A 24,384-nucleotide genomic window follows, 5' to 3' on the forward strand; every position below is an offset into this window, starting at 1 on the left:
TTTAAATTAAGATTGGAATAATAATGTTATTTTTATTTAGAATCACGAACTTACGTAATACACTTATAAAATATTTTTAAAAAGCCCCAAAATAGTTATGTTGATGACGATGACATTGGTTCTAGTTGTAGCTTATAAATCCAAATCCAGATCTGGGCTGTCTAGAAGTTGCCAGTTGCCTGCCTGCCTGCCTGCACCCTCTCATGTCGTAAACGCTGGTAATGTTTACATCAAAATTATCAGAGCCGCAATAGTAAAGCAAAATTCAGACATAGCCATGGCTGAAGGAGATGACATCGGTCTATACCTAGACGAAGAGAGCGACAGTCTAAAAGAACTGTTTGCCGCCGCGACCCAGCACGTCCAAAGTAATACCGGGCTCTTGAGCACCGATCATCTTCTCTACCTTTACGCCAGATACAAGCAGGTATGAAGACAGTAAATTTCTCAACAAGTTCATCTCTTCCTTGCGTTCAACTGACAAGAGTGCAACCTATTTTACTTCATTTATTTTACGTTTCTAGGCGCACGAAGGATCTTGCAAGGCGCCCAAGCCCGCGTTCTACGACATCAAGGGAAAACAGAAGTGGTACGTGAGCGTATGCTGTTCGTAAAGCCATCTGTGATAAATGAGAAGCACGGGACACTTTTTTGTTTTAACGTTTTGCTATACCTCCGTCTTAGGGACGCATGGAATAAGCTGGGCGATCTGTGCGAAACGTCAGCCATGCGCGAGTACGTGGAGCGGGTGGAGCAACTTTTTCCCAACTGGAGCAAGGTAACTGTTGTAAACTACTACAGTGATACACTAAGCAAAGCAGTGGTGTGACTTCCGTTGCAAGGTTTCTCTGCTGCCATTCTTAAAAAAAAAAAAAAAAAGTGAAAGCCCCCACATTCAGGAACAGCTAAGATTCACATTTCGTAGTCAGCATTAGCATCATACCAGCTCTGTAGAACTTTACACGTCTGAAACACTAGGACGTTGCTGTCAGACTGCATTCATGACTGGAACATGGATACCAGAAACCAGGAGCACCTCTCAATACAACTGGGCATACACAACCAATTGTTCACACAAAAAGGTGTTCACATCAGTGACCTCGTTTTCGAGTTTATTGCCCATAATTCGCTTGGTAATGCTGCAGAGGCCTTGTCAAGTCAAACTTTTAACTTTTTCCCCCACAGCCTACATCAGTTTTTGATATGAAATAAAGGATTGGTTGATTGACTGAATCCCGTCATGCACAAATAGTCCCTTAGCGCAGAGGCGTGTGAACTGGAGGTTAAAACCTCCTACGGGGGGCTGCAAAATAATGTTCAGAGATAGCAGCATTTTTAAAGGGATACTGAACCGAAATTCCAAGCTTATAAAACAAGGCTGGAGTGATAGGCGGGACGCTGCAAAACCCAAAACATCACTCATACAGCAATATCTCTAACGGATGGCTGTATTTCTGGAAAAGAAGTGCATAACTGAACACAGCCGACGAGACATGTGACATCTCGATTCTCATTCCCTCTTCATCCCCTTGAACAGGTGAACCGAAGTGAGGAGGATTGAAGCAATTCCGCTGCCCGTCATTCTCAACTGTTCCAGAAGGATAGTGACGTCACAGTCCTCGCCTGATCGCACCCTTCTTTTCCAAAAAGACGGCCACCTGTTCGAGATATCGATGTATGAGTGATGTTTTGGAGTTTGTAGCGTCCTGTTCAACGCTTCTGCCACCTTATTTTGCAGAATCCATATTTCGGTTCAGTCTCCCTTTGCTAATATGCCTTTGCATTGCAGGATGTATTCGCCACTTTATGTTGTCCAAGTGATAGTCTTAGTGAGCAGTTGTGCATACTATCCCAAACTATGAATGTTTGTTACCAGCTACGAGTGTGTTCCAAGTGCATACCGACAGTTGTTTCTAGTTCTACGAACCTATAACTTACCGCTTGCAGGAGCAAGGAGGAGAAGCGAAAGCAAGGACATCGATGGGACCTGTCATGAGCACATTGCAGCACAGTGATGAGGTAACACCGAGGAGGCACAGGGAAAAAAGAAAGGGCGGAATTTCTCGCTACAATTTCCAACCACCAGGAACCGGCCGTCGCGAACGAATGCAAAGATGCATTCGACTGGGTCAAAGAGAACAATCTGGCGCGGTTGCGAGAGTGCCTGGAGTCTGAAAGCAGGCCGCTGGATGCACCAGACAACGAGGTACACTCCTTTTCATGCTTGAAAACCGCCACGACATGCGAGCGCGCAAGCGTTGCATGCATTTTGTGCGATAAAAACTAACGGTGTATGCAGGGGTTGACGCTGCTGCACTGGGCTTGTGACCGGGGACACTGGGATGTTGCCAAACTGTTGTTGGACTTCGGAGCAGACATTCACGCCCAGGTAAGCACCTAGTGTTTTTATAGCTTTTGTTACAGGTTGGTAACAAACTAGCACAGTCACCTTCTTTTTTTTTTTTAATAAAAGGTTTGGTTAAGGTGACTTTTGTAGACGCCTCACAAATTTTCCTTATATTGCATCTTTTCGGAACAAAGTAATGTATGTTCATAAATGCGCTTTGCATGAAGACATTATGTCGAATATTTTCTTCTACTACTATGACATGACTTTAACCCAGACTTGTACATGTTACTGAAAAATAGTAAGGAATTTCATTTATAATTACTTAAGGCTAAATTGCAATTTATTACAATTACCCTCCCATGAAAGTAACTGACTGTTACCCCAAAAAGTTATCCGTTACTTTCAACATTATTGCCCTCAAGTAAGAAACAAAAAGAAGAGGGTTACTCAAGTTCTTATTGTTGCAACCTGTTCCATTTAATGACCTTGAGTATTTTGAGCAACAGCTGACTCTTGAAAGTCTCGTCGGACATTTTCCGTTTATGTCGACTGCTACGCTGAACACACTCCGAACTGAAGCATTGGATGGGAGTGCCATATTTTTTCTCATTAATGCTTTATGCTCTTCAGCAAAGCAAAGAAAGTACTATTTACCTCGAAGATAGAGCAAAGCTTCGTCGTTGCAGCCGTTGCAGCAAACGGCGGGGTGTCGGGTATCGTTATCATAGTCATCGGACCGATCTACTAAAATTCTCCATTGTCTAAATCGCGAAGCTGTGGAAGGCATCATACATCTAGCCAAAACTAGAATAAGAATTGATTTATGTCCATCTTACTATACTGACATATATTGCCAGACAATAACAAAACATTGTTGTAACAGTAAGGTGATAATTAAATAATAAATAAGGTTTGGCTCGATATTCCTCTTCCTTTGGTTCTGAACAGGTCGAGCCTCGGTTGAGACATTGGTGAATAAAAAAAAGTTTCCAGTATATAAATAAGAGAAAAAAGGACACTCACAACAACAATTAATTAGAACGTCGGTTAAAACAAGGAAATGTAAATGCACGTTTGCCGTGTGTACCTTCCTTGGTGCCGTTCAAAAACGCACAGAGAACGAACCGACTGCAGTTTACTCCGGTGTTTTCCAGATACGTCCGCTGATGCCACGGGCAGTGAAGGGCAGAGTACTAAGTAAGCCACGCTATGGCCCTACTCATGAGTTTCACTCTCTCCCCAAGCTCAGAATATTAAGTCTACGTCAGCCACCATTATGTTTTATTTGTAAAAATATGCTTGAGATAAGATGTTCCGCTGGGGCAAAACAGGAAGAAGAAAGGAAGACTATTACCGTTTTTCAAATGCTCGCAAAAGGCTGACTCACAAAAAAGGTGACTGAGATGCGGTTAACGTGGCTGGAATTCACAAATAAAGTGGGCCAACCCTAGAAGTTTGACTACAAAGGAGTAAGTAACTTTTAAAACAAGGTCATATAATGTGAAAAATGCAGAAAAAAATACATCCCGTTTTCTAAAAGAAGACGAGAAGTGTGTAGCAACGAACGAGGATGCTTGTGGCAATACACCTTTACATATTATCACATCTCTTTTAGTGGATTTTAGGGTAGACTGAGCGTTGTCTCGTGTTGTGGCATTATGAAAATGGTCGTAGTCACTATTGGCGACGTGCGCGACCAAAAGCGTCGCTGTGGTCGGGCTTCCACTATTGGCCGAACGCTGACTATGACTTCAGAAAAGGATTCATCATCGCCGGAAATAAGAGGAATGAAAGAACTTTAATTTTGACGGTGTAGGCAGTGTTCCTTTGAGAGCGCAATGATTTCAATCTTCCACCGTGCTATTTACAAACACCATCAAACTTGTTGTTTGTGAGGTAATGACGTCACAAGGGTGAACCATAGGTGGGCACCACCAAAACATCTTGCCGCTAATAACCGAGGACATTGTTAATTCTTTTCTGTGCACTTACCGCCTCAATCTTCTCGAAGGGGCACACAATCACTTGGTGTGCTCCTCTCCCTGTCTTCGATCCCAAAGAAAGAACAAAGGGTTTTTCGACATTGTTGTTAGGGTCTAAAAAATAATAGATTCAGTGGTTTGGTGTTGCAAAAAAAAAAAAGGCTTTGCAGAACTGAAGAGAGCCAAGCCTCCCTTTGCGCTGGTCAATTCGCATGACAGTGTCACTGCGCTCAACTTTACCAAAATAAAAACCCTTTCTTTAAAAAAAAGGGGGGGGGGGGGGTTCGTCCTGAAGAAAAATGTAACAGATTACAAGGAATCCGTTACGTAAAAATTGTGAGGGAATTACTTTAAAACTACTCTTAAAAGTATATTATTATAATGTTACTAAATTACTGATAAATGTAAGGGGCTACAAGTAATTTCGTTACTTGTAATGGATTACGTACAAGTCTGCTTTGGCCATTACCAATTAGAAATTTTTAACCAAGAGCACGCACAATGCTTGGTCTATTTTTTTTTATGTTGGTAAGTTTTTTGCTTTGTTTTAACTAACCCACCCCACAAACTGTTTGCATTGAACTCATTGCAGGACCAGGAGGGACAGACGCCACTGCACTACGGTAAGCATGGACCTGGGCATTCAATCGGTACATGGGAAAATAGCCGAAAACAGCTACTGGGGCAATAGGATTGAATTGTGTATCTTTGTCCTCCGACTTTTTATAGATGGTGCCACACTTTTTAAGAAGTAGAACATGGTGAACGATTAGAGGAATGGTGACTAAAATCAAGGGACGAAGAGAGATTTAATTTGATTAAATTGGCTGTGACATAATTTAACCTGGAGCTAAAAATACTATCCAAACAAGTGGAGCAAGCCACTGCCCACTCCAAAGGGAACATCCATCATGCATCCATTCGTCTATCCAACCAACACATTCACATTCCATTCTATTATATTAGAACTCACCGTGTCGGCAACAGTTCCTTTTTAACCCTAAACACAGTCTTTGTAAGAGTTTTGCGAAAAGTGCACGTTCATCAGTTTTGCCACTGCCATTTGCGACCGGTATTCAGCGTCTTCCTGCGGCCACCTGGACATTGCCCGGCTCCTCCTGGAGAGGGGCGCCCTGCTGGAGACGAGAGACAGTGAGGGCCTGACACCGGCACAGGTGGCACTTGACCCCGGCCTGCAGCGCCTCTTATCCGTCTGATACCCAGCATGAAAAACCAGCTGCCACAACACTGCTAGCATCCAGGCAAGTTGTCGTCCAAGACGCCTACCAATAGGAAAAACCCAACGTTGTCGGGGAGATGGGTGAACAAAATTAATTTTTTCTTTCAACAGAAATCTTAGTAGTATAGTAGGAGCAAAAGGCTGCAACAAGCTCATCTTAACAAGACGTCAGCTTCGAGGTGGCAGTTGTCAGCCTTGAGCAGCTGTCGAAAAGAAAGTGAAGGAGGCCAAGAGGAGACTGGGAGGAAGGAATGCAAAGAAAATCAGCTTTAACTATGTATAGCGGATAAAGACAGGAAATGAGGAAAGAACATTGGTTCAATAATTCAAAGAAGAGTCTGTTGTTGTTTGAGGCCAGAACGGGAGTATCGAAAACTAGGGCATTAATGGAAAAGTATGGGAGGAAGGAATGCAAAGAAAATCAGCTTTAACTATGTATAGTGGATAAAGACAGGAAATGAGGAAAGAACATTGGTTCAATAATTCAAAGAAGAGTCTGTTGTTGTTTGAGGCCAGAACGGGAGTATCGAAAACTAGGACATTAATGGAAAAGTACGAAGAATTGGAGAGGCGGTGTACCGTTTGCCAAGTGGGAGTGCACAGGGCTTACTTCTGCCCCCCCCCCCCCCCCGACGGGATGACGGATTTGGCCGGAGCGCTGGGGTTTGTATATGAGAATGGAGGGATGGGTGGAAAGGTCATCACAATGAGGTGTTTTCGTCGACATAATTCCGTTACCATTTTATTGTACAAGCTGTCTGGTGTGTGCTGAAGGCGAGCATTCGAAGGATTCAGATGATCCCTCAGATACATTAAACTCTCAATTGAACGAAGTTCGAGGGACTCAAGGAAATATTTCACTTAGCTGAAAGTTCACTGAACTGAATATATTCACTAGAATATGGAACAGCATAGGGCACAGCACACATCCAAGTGAAAAATATGAAATTCATTTTATGGAGTTATGTACATTGATATATTGAAAGTGCATAAGAGTTACATTGCTGCCTTTCTCATTTTGAAAAAAAAATGTGTAATTTTCATTTGCACTGGTGCTCTTAAAGCGCATGAAGTAACAAAGCTGTCCAGTGTGTTTTTTTGCACTTCCTCTGGCACAGCTTGTTGCTGTAACGAAGGCATACCAGAATGGCATCGTCCACTGGCTTGAAATATCCTGTGCAGAGTCGTTTCCTGTTGGGATTGAATGCAGTTTCTCCTTCAAGCCTTGACCCTTGTCCTATAACGAAGAGGAGATTAGAAGACTAGTGGAAATTATCTAGAAAGAATTGGAGGACGTATGAATAACTAGCACAGCTGGGGACAGGCACGACAGAGGAAAATTGGGACTCCCTCCTGCGTGGCTCTGGTCCAGTCTCAAAGGGCGCAATGTTACGGTGGCGCCGACAAGGGAAATCGACGACTCCCTCACTAGAAAGAGAAGGCAAAAATTGTTGTTTTTTTCTTTTTTCGTTTTTTTAAGGGTTATTTTGGCATTATTCCACACCTCCTCGTGATGGTTCCAAAAAGACATCAGGGAGGGAAATTAGCGGGGAGGAAAAATTCAGTGATGTGATTGCTGCGCCATTTGCACCAAACTGTGCCTAAGTCTTTACCCTGCTACGTCCTGCTACATTTTACCATAATGTGAGAAATTTGCACCAACATTGCTCCAAAACTTCATTTCACTTTAGTTAATACCAATAATATAATAGCTCAGTCCTCGCTACACGGCTGGAGCATTACAATAGGCTTATTCGAGTTTTCAGGGCTTTTTGATTATCGCCTCAAACAATGCACTATTCAATTGCATTTCATATCAGACTGAGAGTACTCGGAAGTTTCGCAATAAGTCTCGTGTTCGTGGTCTATTCTGGTGGGTCAGTTAGGAAGTGCGCTTCTCGCCGCGCAGTGGTGTGCTGCACAGAAGCGGCAACCGTAAAGTAGGCATCGCGGTTTTGCATGTCTTGCTTCGCTGCAGCGCACCCGCGTACTAAGGGGAAAACACTCGTGCAAAGCGAGATGCGACATAATTTCTGAATAAAACTTCAGCTTGACTTTTTCGATGTATACAAATCCACAGCCCAGCGTGAGATTGTCACAGCCCAGCACGTAGGGGCTCGTGTCTTCCGAAAGCGAGGAAGACACGCGCCATACACACAAACTCTGAAGAGGGCGCTTGTCTGAAGCTTTTTAGTTGAAACTGCAGTATTGTTGAAACGCTGGACGACATATTTGAGTCTGCTATTTTTAGCGGATACTCGGAACGAGCTCACATTAATAGGCTGCTGAGACAGGCAATCGTGATGGTTTGCAGTGCATGGGTAAAAGAATTGTGGATGCCCACTTCGCGTACGTGCTCAGCAGTCGGGCACACAGCTATTAGCGGCGAGATGTTTTGGTGGTGCCTTCCTACTGTTCCCTCTCGTGACGTCATTACCCGGTGAACAAGAAGTTTGAGGGTGTTTGGAAATGGGCACCGTGGAAGTTTGAAGTCATTCCAATCTGAAACAACACTGCCAACACCGTCAAAATTAAAATTCTTTATTCACTGATTACCCCGCAGTGCCCGAGGGCGTTACAGCAGGCGGGTTTACAAGGATGAAAAGAATGCGTCTTCATTGAAACAGCACACTTGCTCGTCAGACAGCCGATTCCACTGTGCAATTGTTCGTACAAAAAAGAAATTTTAGTCGCAGTTTTTCCCGACGTACGGAAAGTGGTTCCCAGTGTAACATTTTTTTCATTTCTGTACAGCTTTCTTTCCTCCCGTATCGTCCAAGAACAAACCTAGCCGCCCTGTTTTGTATTTTCTCCAGCTTATCAATCAATGTTTTTTGGGCTGGGTCCCAGACAGCACATGCATACTCTAAAATGGGTCTAACACATGTTAAATAAGCAGTTGTCTTTAAGTTAGGTTGTGAGCATTTTAAGTTACTTTGGATAAAATTCATTGCCCTGCCAGCTTTTAAGACTACTTCTTCTATGTGGGCATTGCATGAACAGTCAGATGACAATATGACACCTAAGTATTTGTACGTAAGTTCCTTGGTTATAGGGTTATGATTTATAAAACACTGAGATTCAATTTGTTTCCTTTTCTTTTTAAAACAAAGGTTAACACACTTTTTGTGATTTAAATTCATTTTCCACGTAGAGCACCAACTGTGAATACGATCAAGGTCTACTTGCAACTGGGCGACATCATCTGAACTCTTAATCTTTCTATACACTACACAATCATCAGCAAACAGTGGAATACAAGAGGAAATTCCAACAGAAATATTATTAATATAAATTAAAAACAAAAGTGGACCCAGGACAGAGCTCAGTGGAACTCCTGATGTTACATCAACGTAATCGGATTTCTGGCCATTCAGTACTACTAGTACTAATTCTTACGTTACTCTTATTTCTGTCAAAAAAAAAAAATTTGTTGACATTATGTTAGTTTTTGGCCAATAGGGAAAAGTCGAATATAGCGACGCTTTTGATTATGCACATCACCAATATGGCTGCCAGTGAATATTTCACGAGAGACTGCGATATCCTGGCGGCATCTTTTTTTTCAATTCGAGATTTCGCAAGGATAACTCGGTATTACAAGTAGATTTACAGGGACTCTTCTGTAGGTGTATTCTTTATGATTTGTTTCTATCTGATTAAGAATCGCTGTGTTATAACAACCTCTAAAATTTGAAGAAAACATAAATTTCTTTTTTTTGCGTTATTGTATTCTAAGATTATTTCAGTGGGACTTCATACCTAAAATTAACATTTACGGCAGTTTGCGCTGTTCTTTATCAGTCATCATCTTGCTGCCTCGTCTGCTGGTACTACACACAACTAAACAATAATTCTGTTGTTTTTTTTTGGAAAAGGGGGGGGGGGGGGGGGGCATTCCTGCTGTGCAATCGATGCTAACAAAAGGTTACACATAACTGAGATGGCAAAGTAGACAGTGCCTTTTAGTTGGGCAAGCCACCACATGAATCTTAATATAATATTTACAGTGAAATGAATGAAGATGAAGTGTGCGCGTTTGCTCCAAAACTTTCTTTTGACTGCTCCAAGGGTTGCTTCAAAATTACTCGGGCCAATCACATCACTGAAAATTATACTTTTGGTTTCTAGGCTAGGTGGCAGAAGCTACTGCCCAATATTCAGGGTACAGCCATTAGCATCTATCCATCCAACCATCCACCATTCTAATGTTTAGAGAATCACAGCCCAGCACCCGTGTACTCGTCAATTTAAAAAGGAAGCAGAGCATTTGCCATGCGCACAAATGCTGAAAATGGCAGTGGCCAGAAGCCCATTTCTGGAGTGTACACAAAGTTTCTTGCCCAACAAAAAAAATCCTGAAAATGGCAGTGGCCAGAAGCTTGGGTTTGGAGACTGGTCTATAATTAGGGTTCTGTCAATTCAGATTTATCCAAAAAACTAAATTTCGAGGCTACAATGGCAAACTAAAAAGCAAAAAGACAGCGTCTTACACTTAAACTTTATAAGAGCACAGGGTCAGAGGTCCTGAGGAGATGCCACTTCAGTTTCTTTCAAAATCTCAAACCATTGACGAAACGTTTTTGCCTTTTAGCTTGTCAAGGTTCCTTCAGGACAATGGGTCACGATACCCATACTTGATTTTTGTTTATGAATTTTTAAGCATAGAGAACACAGAAAAATAAGCTAAATTTTAGAAAATTGTGTACCTTACAAAAATAAACTTCAATAAATTCCAAAATTTCAGCAAAAAGTAAACTAAACAAAACACCAACCTCCAAAGTTCACGAGAAATAAACTCCGAAAACACAGAATCCTGTCTATAACATACACAAAGTTTCTTGCACTGTAAATAAGAGCTGTTTGCTCAGCATACATATAAGAATAGGTATTTATCTCAGCCCACATCAAGCCATTTTCCGCCTGCCCCTTGCTTAGTGCTTGTGTGGGAACGAAGTAGAAAGGAGAGGAAGAAGCAGAAGGAAATGAGGGAACTTCTGCCAGGCAGAAATCCCTCCTCTTGGAGGTCAACCTCTAAACGTCCAAGGACAGGAGAATAGGCATGCTTATCATCCATGCTGGTTGAGTATGAGACAATAGCTGCAATCAATTTACCCACACCTTCTGCACTGGTGTAGAAAAGTGTAGGGCAGTACTTCCGGTATGTGCATAGAGATACGACCGGAAGTACACCACGCTACACTTTGTTCCATCGGTGCGGGGAGTACAGGTGGTGTCAAACTTTATGAACAATATGATGCCCTGTCAAATGGAAAGAAGCTAATGTGTATGTTGCCCCGAGGCAGAGGTTGTGGTAGAATTGCTTTCCAAAGGAACTCGGAGGCAGGGTTTCAGAAAAGGAGGTCATGATATTTAATATACGCTAACATGAACAAATGAGTTAACATAATAAGAAGTAACACACGACCATACATTGCCACACCCTATAGATTGCAAGCAAGGCAACTGGCTGCCGTCATGTCTCTGCTTGTGCGGGAAAGCCCGTGCAATTTCAAGCTTGCGAAATAGGGCGCCATGGTTGCAAATGTCTATACCAGGAGGTCCCGTTTGCCGAGTTTGATGGTCCCTCTCTAAATGGAACCATGCTGCAGGCATGCACCCCAGCTACTGGACTTAAACGGTTTAGTCCAAATGTCGTCAGGATGTGTGATGAAGCGAGTGCCTGGTAAAGTTTCAAATTGGAAATTTTGAGGTTTGGTATTAATCATGGCTCTTTGTGGGAAAAAGAGCTTGAGGCAGTCATGGAGGTTGGAACAACAGTTAGGCATCAATTTATTTATTTTAAAAGAATTCTGGAACCTTTATCAGCAAAACACAGAAGGTAGATGAAAGACATTTTTCAGTCAAAGACAGACAAATGTAATCCCATGGCTCTCACGTCTTTTCTTTGGTGCCTTCTTTTATCGACATTTTCTTTTTTAATGCGTTACTGACTAGCTCAAGTCCACACATGACTGCAACCACTTGCCAGAATCAGCCCCCCGAGCATTGCAAACATTCCTCCGTCCACAGCTTGTCACACAATTGTTGCATTACGAGATGACAGGAGCTCTTAGTTGTTTCACAACTGCAGGTACGAGGACATGGCCCGCGATTCCGGTCGAACCTCGGCGGTCCTTCTTGTGTCTCCGTCACCGGTCTTCAATGACCGCCTCATCCCAGGGTCCATGAATGTTCCTGAGCAAAAAAAGGAACAAGGTCCATCGCTGTGCTGCGGTACTTCAGCTGTCACAGGGTCTTCAAGATTCTGCCACCTTCCACTCTTGGCAGACAGCTCACTTACATAGAACTAAATAGGTAGCTCCAGAGAAAGCTTGCTCCGGCTCACTAAACAGACGGATAAAGAACTTGAAGACCCATTCACGCACTTGCATTGGCTTACAAAGGAGTTCTTGTGATCTCTTACGATGAAATAACACACTGGCACCATCTATCAGGTGACCTTGGAACTGAATTTCACTAGGGCAAAGGTTTTTCAATATTTAAGGCAGTGATGTGATTGCTGTGCCATCTGCACCAAACTCCACTAAAGTACTTATCCCTATCCATCCTGCCATAATGTGAGGAATTTGCACCAACATTGCACCAAAGCTTAATTTCACTTTAAATGATACCAAAAATATAATAGCTCAGGCCCCGCTACCTGTTTGGATTATTACGATAGGCTCATGCGACATTTCAGAACTTTTGGTTATCGCCTCAAATAACCTACTATTTGATATGGTTTTCGTAGCAAAGACTGACAGTACTTAAAAGTTTTGCAATAATTTTCATGTTCGTGGTCTTTTCTGGTTGGTTATAGTTTCGTTGAGTGCGATTCTCATCGTGCACTGGTGTACTGCAGAAACGGCAACCGCGAAGTAGGCATCGCGATTTTGCGTGTCTTGCTTCGCCGCAGTGCACGCCATGCTAAGGGGAAAGCTCTCCTCCAGAGCGAGACGTGGCACAATTTCTGCATAAAACTTTGGATTGTATACACCTGTTCGATGTATACAGATCCACAGCCCAGCGTGTGATCTTCACAGCCCAGCACGCACATGCTTGTCTCTTTGGAAAGCGAGGAAAACACGTGCCATACACAAACTCTGAAGGGGGCCACTTGCTTGAAGCTCTTTATTGAAACGGTCCGACACCATATTTGAGTACGCTATTTTTAGCGGGTACTCGAAACAAGCTCACATTAATAGGCTGCTAAAGCCGGCAATCTTGATGGTTTGGAATGTACACTCGGCGTAGAACCTATCTAGAGAGTGCGGGAGCGGTGCGCTTCGGACTCTGCGTGCGACATCTGCCGGCGGACGCTGGGCCTAAGATACCGTGCCTCTGAGCATGCACCGCCATTGTGCGGCGCCGGGCAGATACCAACGTTTGTGCTAACCCATCTCCACACTCTCCAGGCCACCAGAGGAGCGCTTGGTGCCTCCAGGCTGCAAAATCAAGTCGCTCGGTGTGGCGGCCCAAGCGCTGCCGCATTATAGCGCCTTCTTACGAGAGGGATTAAGCCGCTGAACCTGCGAGCTTGCTTTTGTCGGATAAAAACAAAGTGAGCCTGAAAGTGGCTCAATGTGGTCCTATCCGCTACTGAATCTATGTGGCACATCACATGCTTCAGCATGAGCACTTAAAATAATTTTCTCACAAGACCTTTTTTTTTTTTCGTTCATCTCGTTTTTTTTTTTTTTTAATTCTTGCTCTAAACCAAAGCCATGAATTAAAATATTTTCATGAAAACCCAAGTGTCTTGCGACATGCTCTATATTAGAAGATTCATTCAGACATAAAATATTTCAATTGGTAGCGTCGGTGTTGCTTGCACTTGCGGCAGGAAGCTTTAAGGAACGAAATAATTTTAGTGCCAGAACCACGTTCATTACCGTTGAATCACAAGCCGCGTTGTGTTCTCATTGTAAAAGCAATTTATCGAAAGAGCGGAGATAACAAGCACTTGAATTGGTAGCAGTGAGGAAGCATTACACACAAGCAAGAAAATGTGCAGCTTTGTGCGCACACCATCAGCAGTTTTTCACGTGAGTATGAAAGCAAGCACTCGAGTTCAGCACCTTAATTCCTCTTTGAAGAATGCGCGATAATGTGGAGTCGGCGGCGCGTGGGCCGCCACACCGAGCGCCTTGATTTTGCAACCTGCAGGTGCCGAGCGGTGCTCTGGCAAATGGCGGAGTTTGCAGAAAGGTCAGCACAAACGTTGGCATCTGCCTAGCGCCTCTGAGCATGCACGTTATCTCAGGCCCAGCGTCCGCCACCAGATGTTGTATGCGCAGTCCGGAGTGCACCGCTCCCGCGCTCTAGTCAGATTTGATGCCGAGTGTATGTGGCATAAAGACTGTGGAGGCTCACCGTTGGCACGTGCTCAGCAGTCGTGCACACAGCTATGGCCGCCAGTGAATACTCCCTTACGATACTTCAGGGATACCTGTGGTCCTCACATTTATTTGTTTTGTTCCAACATGAACGCGAGAAAACCGTCAAGTTGTGTGGTCCACCTGCGGACTACGTTCAGTGTGTCTTTAAGTTCAAACGGCTGCCTGATCGTTCGAACTGTCGTCTGCTCTTTCAAACATTTCTGCTTGTCGTCTGCTCTCTTAGACGACGCCGGCCCGCAGACCAAATGATGTCCCGGTACTTGCAATAAGAAGTAAGTGCAGGCCTCAAAAGACTTCAATTTGAAGGTTGGTAAGCAGGTTCGATGTAAACAGTAGATATATGAAGATGTTGATCATTGTTAACAGTGACCATCACCGACTTGTTATGCCCAATTCACTTGGTCCGATTCTGCTTGCGATTTTCAGTATCGACGTCGACCATCTCAGCTCCGGTTCACGCTTTTGCAGCCCGAGCAGCGTTGCAACTGAAACTTGCGAGCGAAATCTCATCAAGCGAATCAAGCATTAGCGTACATACTGCGGCTTCCACGCAGAATGAATCGCCGCAAGTCAGATTATTCACGCGAAGTTTTGCGGTGTATCGAGGCCTCGTTAATTTCGCTGACGCCGCTCAAGTAGTCAGACATCGTTAAGAGGACGTAGAATCGACAATTCGAACGCGAAAAAGAGCAGGCGGACTCACACCGACGCCGACAACATCGCATTTCAATGGTTTGTTTATGGGCGACGGCGAGCTTCCTGCCCACACCCCCATTGCACATGCGCGGCGCCGGTGGCATCCGCTAGGGGAGCTCTGGTTTGTTTGTAAACATGAGTTGGTGTATAACATCGTCAAAAATTGTTCAAGCCAAAAAAAAGGATGATGCACGAAAAAAAATGTATGGAAATCCCTGGTGTTCCACGGCTGCCCCTGAGGTGGCGCCACCGTGTCCTCTTGTCGCATGAGCTTTTAAGAGGTTTTAACACACTCAATCATGAGTAGTTGCAAATGTGTGAACCAGCCTTAACTCTTGAGATTTCTATTTGCAACGTTACTTCTTGCGAACAGCAACTCTTATCACACGGAAAAAGGTAAGAAGCCGCAGGTACATGTACCGTGTGACAAAGTATGTCACGATTTACCGTAGGTAATGCAAGAATAGGGTAAAGACCGACGGCGACCAAGTACCAGAGAGCCGTAGAGAGAAATCGGAAGAGAAAAGAGGGAATACACACTGCCTCAGCCGGTGGCAGTGCACAAAGTGGCAGGGTAGCAGCAGCCCCACGCAAGCCAAGACGACCAGCAGGACAGGATGTCCACACCCTGCTAGAGCCACACCCACGTGACCGACAGTCAGCGCGACCTGCACCCTGTGCCAGCGGCCCTGTTGCCACGCAGAGAGAAAAATTGTGCAGTCTTTGATATGTCGGAAAGAGGGTTCCACTTCTTCCAGCTTACCGTAAAATACCGCAGAAGCGCCCACTATTGACATTTCCCAAGCCTGAAAATTTAGCAAACTATACGTTAAGCGCTCAATTTGACCAGACAAGCGCCTTTGCCTAGGTTAACCCAGTTTTCAGTGGAAGTGCGGTGGGCATTTGCCCAGTATTTTACGGTATTCTCGACTGATGGCAGACTTAGACACCTGTATTGCAGGGCTACTCGTATCCGGAGGTTCATCCGGGGCTCTCACTCTTGGCGGGCGGGGGGGGGGGGGGGGGGGAGGAGGAGGAGGAGGAGGAGGAGGAGGAGGAGGAGGAGGAGGAGGAGGAGGAGGAGGAGGAGGAGGAGGAGGAGGGGAGGAGGGGAGGGGAGGGGAGGGGAGGGAGGGAGGGGAGGGGCTGTTACAAATTTTAGGGTTAGTACAGTCGACACCGGTTATAACGAAGTCGGTTTTAACAAAATAGTGGCTACAGCGAAGCGATCATGGTTTCCCATTCCCGTTTGCACTTTTTCAATGCATTTGTGTCTGTTTTTAGCAACGGAAATTGATAGGCTCCCGTGGATATAGCAAAGAAAAGTTTTGTGATAATTTAAAAAATAATAAAAAGTTCACCAAGTCTCAGACCGCCGCACTTATGCTGCCACGGCCGAGCAACCATTCAGAACGGGTCACAGGCGATGCTGCTAAGGCCACCGGCGGCAGCCTCTGCATCGTTGTCTGCTCCTCGCTCCTTATCTGGGACGCAACCTTTCTGCATCGCAGCGAAGAAGCCGTTGTGGCATGCCAATAGGGGCGTTCAGAGCGCTAGCGACAACGTACCGGCAAAGATAATGGAGAGAGCCTAGGTTTAAGAGAGGGAGCAACTCAAACCATCTAGAGCATTTGCAATTTAATAGCAGACGCCTCCTGGGCAGATTGATGCAAGTATGCACGAATTTGGTTGTTGCGTGGCCGGTGTGGCAAGGAAACTGGGTGGAGAGGTGGACATGTTTGCAGAAGGTGAACGCTTTAGAGTTTTGACTCCTTACATGCTTCAGCTCGTTTTGCAAACGCGGCCCACAATCCACTACCACTGTAGAGCAATTGCCCCTTCTCTTAAATCTAGGCTCTCTATACTGAAGAAAGACGAGCTTGTGAGCAAACTTGGTCTCCGTGCTGTGCGTGCTTTGTTTGCTTTGTGTTCCATGTTGGCACCGCTGGCTGGTCTGGTCACACTTGCGCGAAAGTCTAACTTCGCTCAAGCACCGAATCGGCGAATCATCACCACTCAACGATGGAGAGTCCCCGCACCGCCGGCATCTCGACGGTGTGGGAATTAAAATAGGGAGGATTACGCACCTTTATGTCTGGGGACTGGTCCAGTGCTCAAAGGGGAAATCTGATGCCCGTCCCACCGTGCGGCCGACGGCTACCAGCGAGGGCGGTCGCCACGCCGGGTTCGGCCAACGCCATGCCAACAACGATGATCCAGGTATCCAACAGCGTTTATTGAGTACCAGGGGTCCCCAACAAGACACTGCGGTCAAGTGAGCCGCCGCGGGCACAGTGTGCCCGCATTGCCCGTCGACCTGAGAGCCAAAGGGGTGATTGCGAGCGGAGTCATTGCCGGTCGGGCGAGCTCACGCCGCTACCCGTCGTCGCAAGAGTTCAGGGCCAGGGCTCTCGGCAGACGGACGTCCACAGGTTGTGGGGATGCCGACCGTCAGAACCAGGGGAATCGCTAGCGTGGAGTCATCGCCGGTCAGACGAGCTCGCGCCGTGACTCGACCCGTTGCCCGGAGTCCTATCCAGGACTCCTCGACCACACGGCCGTTTACTCGGAGGGCAGGCCCAACTCTCCCTCGCGCGATGTCACTGTTTCCCCGAAATCGGGGAGACGCGCGGAGGATTGCGAGTAGGTCAGTATGGTGAGGCAGTCTCTCCGACACGATACGGAGCGACCGGGCTCGAAGTCAGACGGCTTCGCCTGGAACGGCCTCAGCTTACGCCTTCTCGGGGGAGGGAAACCAGTGGCTCCCACAATCCCCCCCTCCTTAAAACATTTGGCACCCCTTTCAAAGAAAGGGGCGCCGGCTCTCAAACCCCCAAAATACAAAACCTGCACGCTGACAACACGGGTGCCAGTCGCGCTTACAAATACAAGATCTTGATTCGGGGGCCCCGGCAGCCCCCAGAACCGCCACCGTAAATGCAAAAATGTTCCAAAAGCCGGGATTCATGATTAAAAGAACAAATCCCTCAGACTTGCATAACAATACCAGCAGTTATCAGACGTTTCGTCTCCTATACGGGAGACATCATCAGTGCGGCCTGGGAGCATCCGACTAGCTACCAGAAATCCAACGCTTCTTTTCCTTCTCTTCATCCGTAGCGCTGGTTCTGCCGACTTCTTCGTCGATGGCATACGGGAGACATTATCATCGTCTGCACTCGCTTCAACTTCTTTTTACGTCCGTCCTGGATGGGAAGTTAAATTAAAGGTTTTTTCATGATGTCGGTGTACACGTCAGGGAGGGGGCCGCGGTTATATTTGCAGTCGGCAGATGGGTCACTGCGAATACACCATGATTCCAGAAATCTTCTAGGGCCCCACCGTTGTTCGCGTGCCAGGGTCACAGCATTTGCAAGGTCAAAAGTGTGACCAGTCGTCCAACAATGGTCCACCAGTTCAGTTTTTGATGTTGTGGCATATGTTGCCATCTCCACGTCTCTTTTGTGCTCTTCGAGGCGGGTACTCCGTTTGCGGCCAGTAAATGTTCAACGCACCTGAGTTCACGCCGCACTGGTGGGGCGATGCACTCCGGTGCCGTCGAATAAAGCCAAGAAGAGCTCCTCGATGTCGGACGAACGAAGGGTCGGACAGGAAGTCCTTCCGCAACCCAGAGTGCCACTCACTGGGGACGTTGCTCGGCTCACGCTGCTTGTCGTCGAGTCGTTGTGGGCCGACCTCCGTTGAAACGGACACCGTGACGCGCACAGAGCCCGCCAAGGCCACTCCAGACATGGGCGCAGGGGACCGGTGGCGAGGGAAACGCCGGCCACTGAAGTTGAAGATACTCCTCGGAGCCGGCATCAGGTGACGTCCGCAACCATGCCCGCATCAGGAAGCCTTGTTCAGCTGGGCGCCCCGGTGGGGTCCGACGACAGAAAGACGACAGCGGCCATCTTGCACCGGCCGGAAGTCGGCCTCCCGTCTGCTGCTCCTGGCCGCCGTCGGCTGCGTAAACTCCCGGCAGCGTCAGCGATGACGCACATCCAGCAGGTCCCGCCCAGCCGCTCGGCGTGTTCCTCGCCGTCGCACGTTGTGGGGGATGGCAGGGAAAAAGGGGGCGCGAGCATCTTCCTGAATGACGGAAAGGAGAGCCCACGCCAGCACCCCAGAAACATCTCTTCGCCCTCTCCAGACCTGCAGTATGGCAAGGTCCAAGGGAGAGATCATTGTTCTCGGTCGACACACTGCCACCGAGGGGAGGCAATGGTCTCCAAAAACAGGTTTTGGCCGGGTCCTCATTGTATCTGGACTCGGCTGCCTGCGTACATTAACTGGCCTACCGCAGGGTGGGAGGCTCAAGTTGAAAGGCAGGCCACGCGAGGCTACTAACAGAATTAGAGGGCACCCCGCGTACGCAAACCGAAGTCGCCGGGCACTGAGCCGGCGACTCTCCGCTGCCAGCGGTGGCTGCACCAGGGGCTGGGCCGGGGACTGCTAAAACAACTAACTCCGTAGAGTCTTAGAGATGCACGCATCCCTAGCGAAGCGCACAAAACGAGGTAGCTAAAACGCCGCCCCGTCTATAGTATGTTGTGCCATTATAACGCAAAGCCGTTACTCGCGGAAATCAGCAGAAGCTTAAAAGGTGTCGGCAAAACCAATCTATCCCGAAGAAAACCCTCACGCCAACCACAATAAAAGTAGCGTACAGTGCGCGCCCGCCGCCCACAGTATGAAAACTGCTTCCGGACGCCGGCGGATGTGTGGCCTACGGCTCCCGGAGCCCGTCGGTAGCATTAAGAGCTACTTGGCGACGTTAATTGCGGACGCACCAACCGACTCTCCCAGAAAGTCCGACAACTCAGTGTCAAAGAAACGCGCATATTTACGAACCCAGATTGTCCCGCTGACTTGTAAGCTCTTTGCTGCAAACAACATTCGTCGCTAGGCCCACGGGGGTCAATGCAACGCGATTTCCATGACAAGGCTCCGAGGACGCCGCCAGAGGCGACGACCCTCTAACTAGGTGGGGGTTGGCAGCGGAGTCAGCAACTGTCAGGCAGTGGGGTCTGTTGCTAGCGACGCCCATCACCAGAGGGGACAGGTATGATAAAGCGTCTCCTGCGGGAAGACACAAAAAGAGAATGAAGAAATCGTGACTCACTCAGGATTCCGGGCTGGCTCTTGGATGTGGCTCCCAAATCTGGGCCACGATGGGATTCGCATCATGACGGCTCACAAAGGGAGCCGGCCTCCCCAAGGGAGGCTCCGCCATCTCGGCATGGCGTGGCGGAGCAGTGCCATGACAACGATAGGTGCCGTGGCCCCGTGTTGGGCACCATTTTGTGGGAATAAAAGGAGGGCCGATCACGCACCTTTACGTCCGGGGACCGGTCCGGTGCTAAAAGGGGTAATCCGATGCCAGTCCCACCGCGCGGCCGACGGCTACCAGCGAGGGCGGTCGCCGCGCCGGGTTCGGCCAACGCCATGCCAACAACAATGATCCCGGTATCCAGCAGCGTTTATTGAGCACCAGGGGTCCCCAACAAGACACTGCAGTCAAGCGAGCCGCGGACACGGTATGCCCGCAGCGCCCGTCGACCTGAGAGCCAAAGGGGAGTCATCGCCGGTCGGGCGAGCTCACGCCGCTACCCGTCGTCGCAGGAGTTCGGGGCCAGGGCCCTCGGCAGACGGACGTCCACAGGTTGTGGGGACGCCGACTGTCAGAGCCCGGGGAATCACTAGTCTGGAGTCATTGCCGGTCGGACAAGCTCGCGCCGCGACTCAACCCGTTGCCCGGAGTCCAATCCAGGACTCCTCGACCACACGGCCGTCCACTTGGAGGGCAGGCCCGACTCTTCCTCGCGCAAAGTCGCTGTTCCCCCGAAATCGGGGAGACATGCGGAGGAGTGCGAGAGAGTAGGTCAGCATGGTGACGTAGTCTCTCCGACACGATACGGAGCGACCGGGCTCAAAGTCGGACAACTTCGCCCGGAACGGCCTCGGCTTACGCCTTCTCGGGGGAGGGAAACCAGTGGCTCCCACAACGGGGAAGACGAAGTCATCTCCTTGAACCAAAAGCATGCCATCCTCAACGAAGTGCGCATAAACGGGAAGAACGCCATCCACCGCTGGTGTCCTCCGCGCAGCAGTCGCAGCTGACGACACGGTTTGTACGTAGCTCACAGGATCTTTTCTCAATCGGAGCTTCTCGCAGTTGGCGAGAAGCGACTCTGATCTAGCAGAGAGCGCGTGCAGGCAAGCCTATACCGCTTTCTGCAGGCACGATAAACATGTGCTTGTGACGGCCCGTGTTATCTTTTTTTATTTTTTTTTGCATGTTACTTTTACGAGTCTAGATATAACGAAAAAAGCGGATATAGCGAAGTGATTTCCAATTCCCATTAACTTCGTTATAACCAGTCTCGACAGTAGTAGTAACTGGTAATTGTTTAATGTCCCCTAGGTTAGCCTAGCAGTAATGTTCTGGGGCTGTATGGGGGGGGGGGGGGGGGGGGTGTACATTCATTGCAATGGCAACACCAGAGACTTCGAGTCGACTATGCACCATATAATGCACATTAACATACACGGGGACAAGTGCTGATTGCAAAAAGCAGTTGTGAGTCGAGAAGACATGCACATATCCTCTTCTCGACCTGCAATTAGTTTGTCTCAAGCGACGTTACCAAACTACCTGCTTCTCGCTTGATTACCATGCAATGCACAATATCCACAGTAACTGATCACGGTTGCTGGCATTTCATTTAAAATGGAACAAGTCAACACGCACGTCTCAACTGGTCTCACACCTCCTCTAACTTGCAGAGGCCTCCGGCATAAAAAAGGTTTTTGCTGTATGCGATTTTAGAAGCAAGAAACGTGGCGGACGTCCCACCTGGATCCACGAGCAGAGCAGCGGGGCCAGAAGGAACAGCGCCACAGCCAGTGTGGACAGTGCAAACACCGGGCCAATCCCAGGCAGGCGCGATGCCAGGCACACAGCAGCAAAGAGGGCACCATTGAGGGACACTGTGCTCCAGGCATTGCTGCCACTGTATTGGTCGAGATGGACATATCCGTTTAGTGGCACTCCTTGCTGCTTGACCAACCGGTCGATTACTCACTCGTCAGGCGAGAGATCCTCAGTGTTATTCTGCTCTGACCTGTGGGCCATGAGAGAGGGCTGTAATTAGCAAAACATACAAGTATCTGATGACCTGCTGGAGAGCCAGAGACACTAGTAGAATGCATCGATTGTGTTGTGGGGTGCAGGGACAATAAATAGAGTCAATTAAACCCTCCCTTTAGAAAATGAGAAGAGGAATTAATCCAAACATAAAAACGAGCCACGGGATGTTGGCGAGAAAAGTGAACCACGTTTTTCGCTATGCATAAACTTTAAATTGCACGGAGTTGGAGCATTTAGGTTTAGATTAGGGTATGAATGTTTTAGACTGTGAAAAGTATGGAGCGACTTTGGGAAAGTTTTCATCAAAAAGTAGTTAGTCCAGCGACGCCTGCAGATGTGTTGGGGACGAATGGCCTTTGCTGCTTACATTTTCTTCTAGAAAACTTCCCAACGAGCTGCAATCAAGCCCTTGTGGCCATTTTTTAGAGAGAAATAAATAGAACTACATTTCGATGCCACGATTTGAGAAAATGATAAAACACTGAAAACATCCATTGCTACACATTCCTCAATTGTGGTCATAAGAAGGCATGGCGTACTTGGCATCTTCAGAGTAGTCGTGGGTGACCAGGTGAAGCAGAAGCATGCCGGCCGCCATGGCATACACGGTGTCCGTGCTGATGGTTTCTGTCAGCGTCTTCAAGATCGGGGCCAGGGAAAACCCAAAGGCAACGAAGATAGCAGCTCTCCGCAAGTCCGCAAGCACTGACCCAACACAAAAACGGGTTGTAGGGCATGACCCCGAGGAATTCGGTGGGCAGCTGAGCGACCTAATGCACTGCAGCTCTGAAACACGTTGAGAGTTCTGAATTAAAGACGAACAAGGGTTGTACTGGTGTGGATTCGTGTAACCAATGCTGCGTTACATTATTTCGCAAGTGCAGCTCCAGCACCACGCTATTCTGCTTCCCCATGGAAAATGCTCTCAGAAGCTAACTCCTTATGAAGGAACATTCTTCATTGTTAGGCGTGGGTTTGGAGAAAAGTTTTCTAGGCTCGGAAAAAGAGTCTAATGAAAGCAGTCTTCTCAAAAAATCTGCAGGGAACCGAAGGGAGCACACGAAGCATGGAACACTTACTCTTGCCTAGATGTCTCTGTTCCACAACCACATAGAGCAGGTACGCCGGGCAGCACAGCAGTACTATGCTGGCCAGCAGGGTAATGGGAGAGAGACTGCCCTCCTTGAGCCATGCGTACAGCACCACGAACAGAACCGCCCTGCATGTAGACTGCTTGAAACGTCGTTCTGCAGTAAGCACTTGCATATAAGTGGCCATGTTTGAGGGCTACACTTGGTTCAGGCCCTATTAGTATACACGGCTCGCACGTAACGTCCTTCTACGGCGCTGGTACAAAATTGCTACTTGTTGCCCGCTTCGCAATATGACTTGCATGGTACAAAATTGGGGGTTAACAGCTGAGCGTGTTGGCACACCGCAGCTCAAAGCGTGTGAAGCAAAAGATTGCTCTGCAAAGCCGAGGTATCCTGGGTTCGATCCTTACCCCTGCCCATTTCGACCTGAATGAGCATCGTACCGGTGTGTGGTCTTGTCAATGTTTTGCGTGATGCACACTAAAGACCCCAGGCTAGCTTGATAAATTTCTCGTCTACGGCCAAGACACCAGACGTCCACTAAGGCTGACTAACTTCTGGCTGTCCAAACACGCAAGAATCATTATCATTATGGTGTAAAATTTATAAAATGAAGATAATGCTTATGACAGATAAACCACCAGTGACACATGAAAATATGTTGAGGACAGTCTAATATATATGTATTCTCATCAAATTGATGCTTATTTTTCTCAACCTCACTGTGTTGTCAACCCTTGTGCTCAATTAGGTCAGAGGCGCAGTAAGACTTCGTCCAGTGAAATGCGCGCGCCGTTCGTACCTGCAGATTTGTTGAGTCACTCCTGTGGCAGCATAGAGCGCTTGGGGCACGGTGAACTGCACTGGGTTTACTGTAAATAAATATTCAAATCCAGCATATAAACAGAATAATCATCAAGGGCAAATTGGGCGTCTATTTAAGATATCAAAATTAAAAGAAAGACGGATAATCATTGTAGCGCGTCCTTCGTTTTTCCAAATGACAGCGGTTCGGTTCATCAGCTAACTGTAAAGATGCGAGACGATTTGCTGCACAAAGTTTTGTTCCCTGACAAAACACTTACCGTTTTTGCGAAGCTGACACAAGAACGATTGATCGACGTAATTGTCTGGCACATTCTGGTCCTCGTACAGCACCTTTCGCCAGGTTTGCTTAGGAGTTGGTAAAGACTCGTCCGCAGGCTCGTCCATGGTAGGAAACGACAGCTTCTAACACCACCGGTCAACGAACGCATAACATCGCGCCACGCGTTAATGATATGATATGTTATAATCTTGGAGTTATAACCGTTACCACTTTGCTTTCACGATGGTTTCGTGGTTCTTCTTTTGGCTGTTGCCGCCGCCGAGCCGTCACACCCAGGCGCACACCATGTTTTCGCTAATTTTCGCTTTCAGCTGTGGATACGCTGTGGCCATCGGCTGTGACTGCGCTAATGGATTGTG

The 24,384-nt window shown here is 47.4% G+C and overlaps 2 protein-coding genes across 4 annotated transcripts; one reads left to right on the top strand and one right to left on the bottom strand.

The window, feature by feature from the left end:
* Nucleotides 1–162: 162 nt before the first annotated feature.
* Nucleotides 163–11,901, top strand: LOC8029037 (acyl-CoA-binding domain-containing protein 6). Its single transcript, XM_029971686.4, has 9 exons — nucleotides 163–427; nucleotides 525–589; nucleotides 685–778; nucleotides 1,948–2,019; nucleotides 2,087–2,206; nucleotides 2,300–2,389; nucleotides 4,925–4,955; nucleotides 5,413–5,594; nucleotides 11,667–11,901. Exons 1-8 carry the CDS (start codon nucleotides 278–280, stop codon nucleotides 5,547–5,549), a joined length of 759 nt encoding a protein of 252 aa, XP_029827546.3. The 5' UTR covers nucleotides 163–277; the 3' UTR covers nucleotides 5,550–5,594; nucleotides 11,667–11,901.
* On the bottom strand, nucleotides 10,922–24,348 carry LOC115319264 (phosphatidylinositol N-acetylglucosaminyltransferase subunit C). 3 transcript variants are annotated; one of them, XR_006078082.1, is made up of 8 exons: nucleotides 24,003–24,348; nucleotides 23,720–23,789; nucleotides 22,903–23,042; nucleotides 22,363–22,528; nucleotides 21,759–21,817; nucleotides 21,530–21,686; nucleotides 15,211–15,359; nucleotides 10,922–11,770 (listed from the first exon to the last, which is right to left on the bottom strand). XR_006078082.1 is itself a non-coding variant. In XM_029979140.3 (8 exons), exons 1-8 carry the CDS (start codon nucleotides 24,127–24,129, stop codon nucleotides 11,725–11,727), a joined length of 894 nt encoding a protein of 297 aa, XP_029835000.3. In that variant the 5' UTR covers nucleotides 24,130–24,348; the 3' UTR covers nucleotides 10,922–11,724. The 3 variants fall into 3 exon arrangements, 2 of the variants coding, with proteins under 2 accessions (XP_029835000.3, XP_029834999.3); XM_029979140.3 differs by having other exon boundaries at nucleotides 21,759–21,797; XM_029979139.3 differs by lacking the exon at nucleotides 10,922–11,770 and having other exon boundaries at nucleotides 14,863–15,359; nucleotides 21,759–21,797.
* Between the last annotated feature and the right edge of the window lie 36 nt (nucleotides 24,349–24,384).

Source organism: Ixodes scapularis, unplaced genomic scaffold (genome assembly GCF_016920785.2).
Source record: "Ixodes scapularis isolate PalLabHiFi unplaced genomic scaffold, ASM1692078v2 PGA_scaffold3__209_contigs__length_174095766, whole genome shotgun sequence".
Taxonomy (NCBI): Eukaryota; Metazoa; Arthropoda; class Arachnida; order Ixodida; family Ixodidae; genus Ixodes; species Ixodes scapularis.

Coding starts and splice junctions, on each gene's coding strand:
- LOC8029037 (XM_029971686.4), top strand. CDS start 278: ATGGCTGAAGGAGATGACATCGGTCTATACCTAGACGAAGAGAGCGAC. Junction 2,020..2,086: donor CATTGCAGCACAGTGATGAG/GTAACACCGAGG, acceptor TCCAACCACCAG/GAACCGGCCGTCGCGAACGA. Junction 4,956..5,412: donor ACAGACGCCACTGCACTACG/GTAAGCATGGAC, acceptor ACCGGTATTCAG/CGTCTTCCTGCGGCCACCTG.
- LOC115319264 (XM_029979139.3), bottom strand. CDS start 24,129: ATGGACGAGCCTGCGGACGAGTCTTTACCAACTCCTAAGCAAACCTGG. Junction 23,043..23,719: donor GTGACTCAACAAATCTGCAG/GTACGAACGGCG, acceptor GTCTACATGCAG/GGCGGTTCTGTTCGTGGTGC. Junction 21,798..22,362: donor GACTACTCTGAAGATGCCAA/GTACGCCATGCC, acceptor CATGGCCCACAG/GTCAGAGCAGAATAACACTG.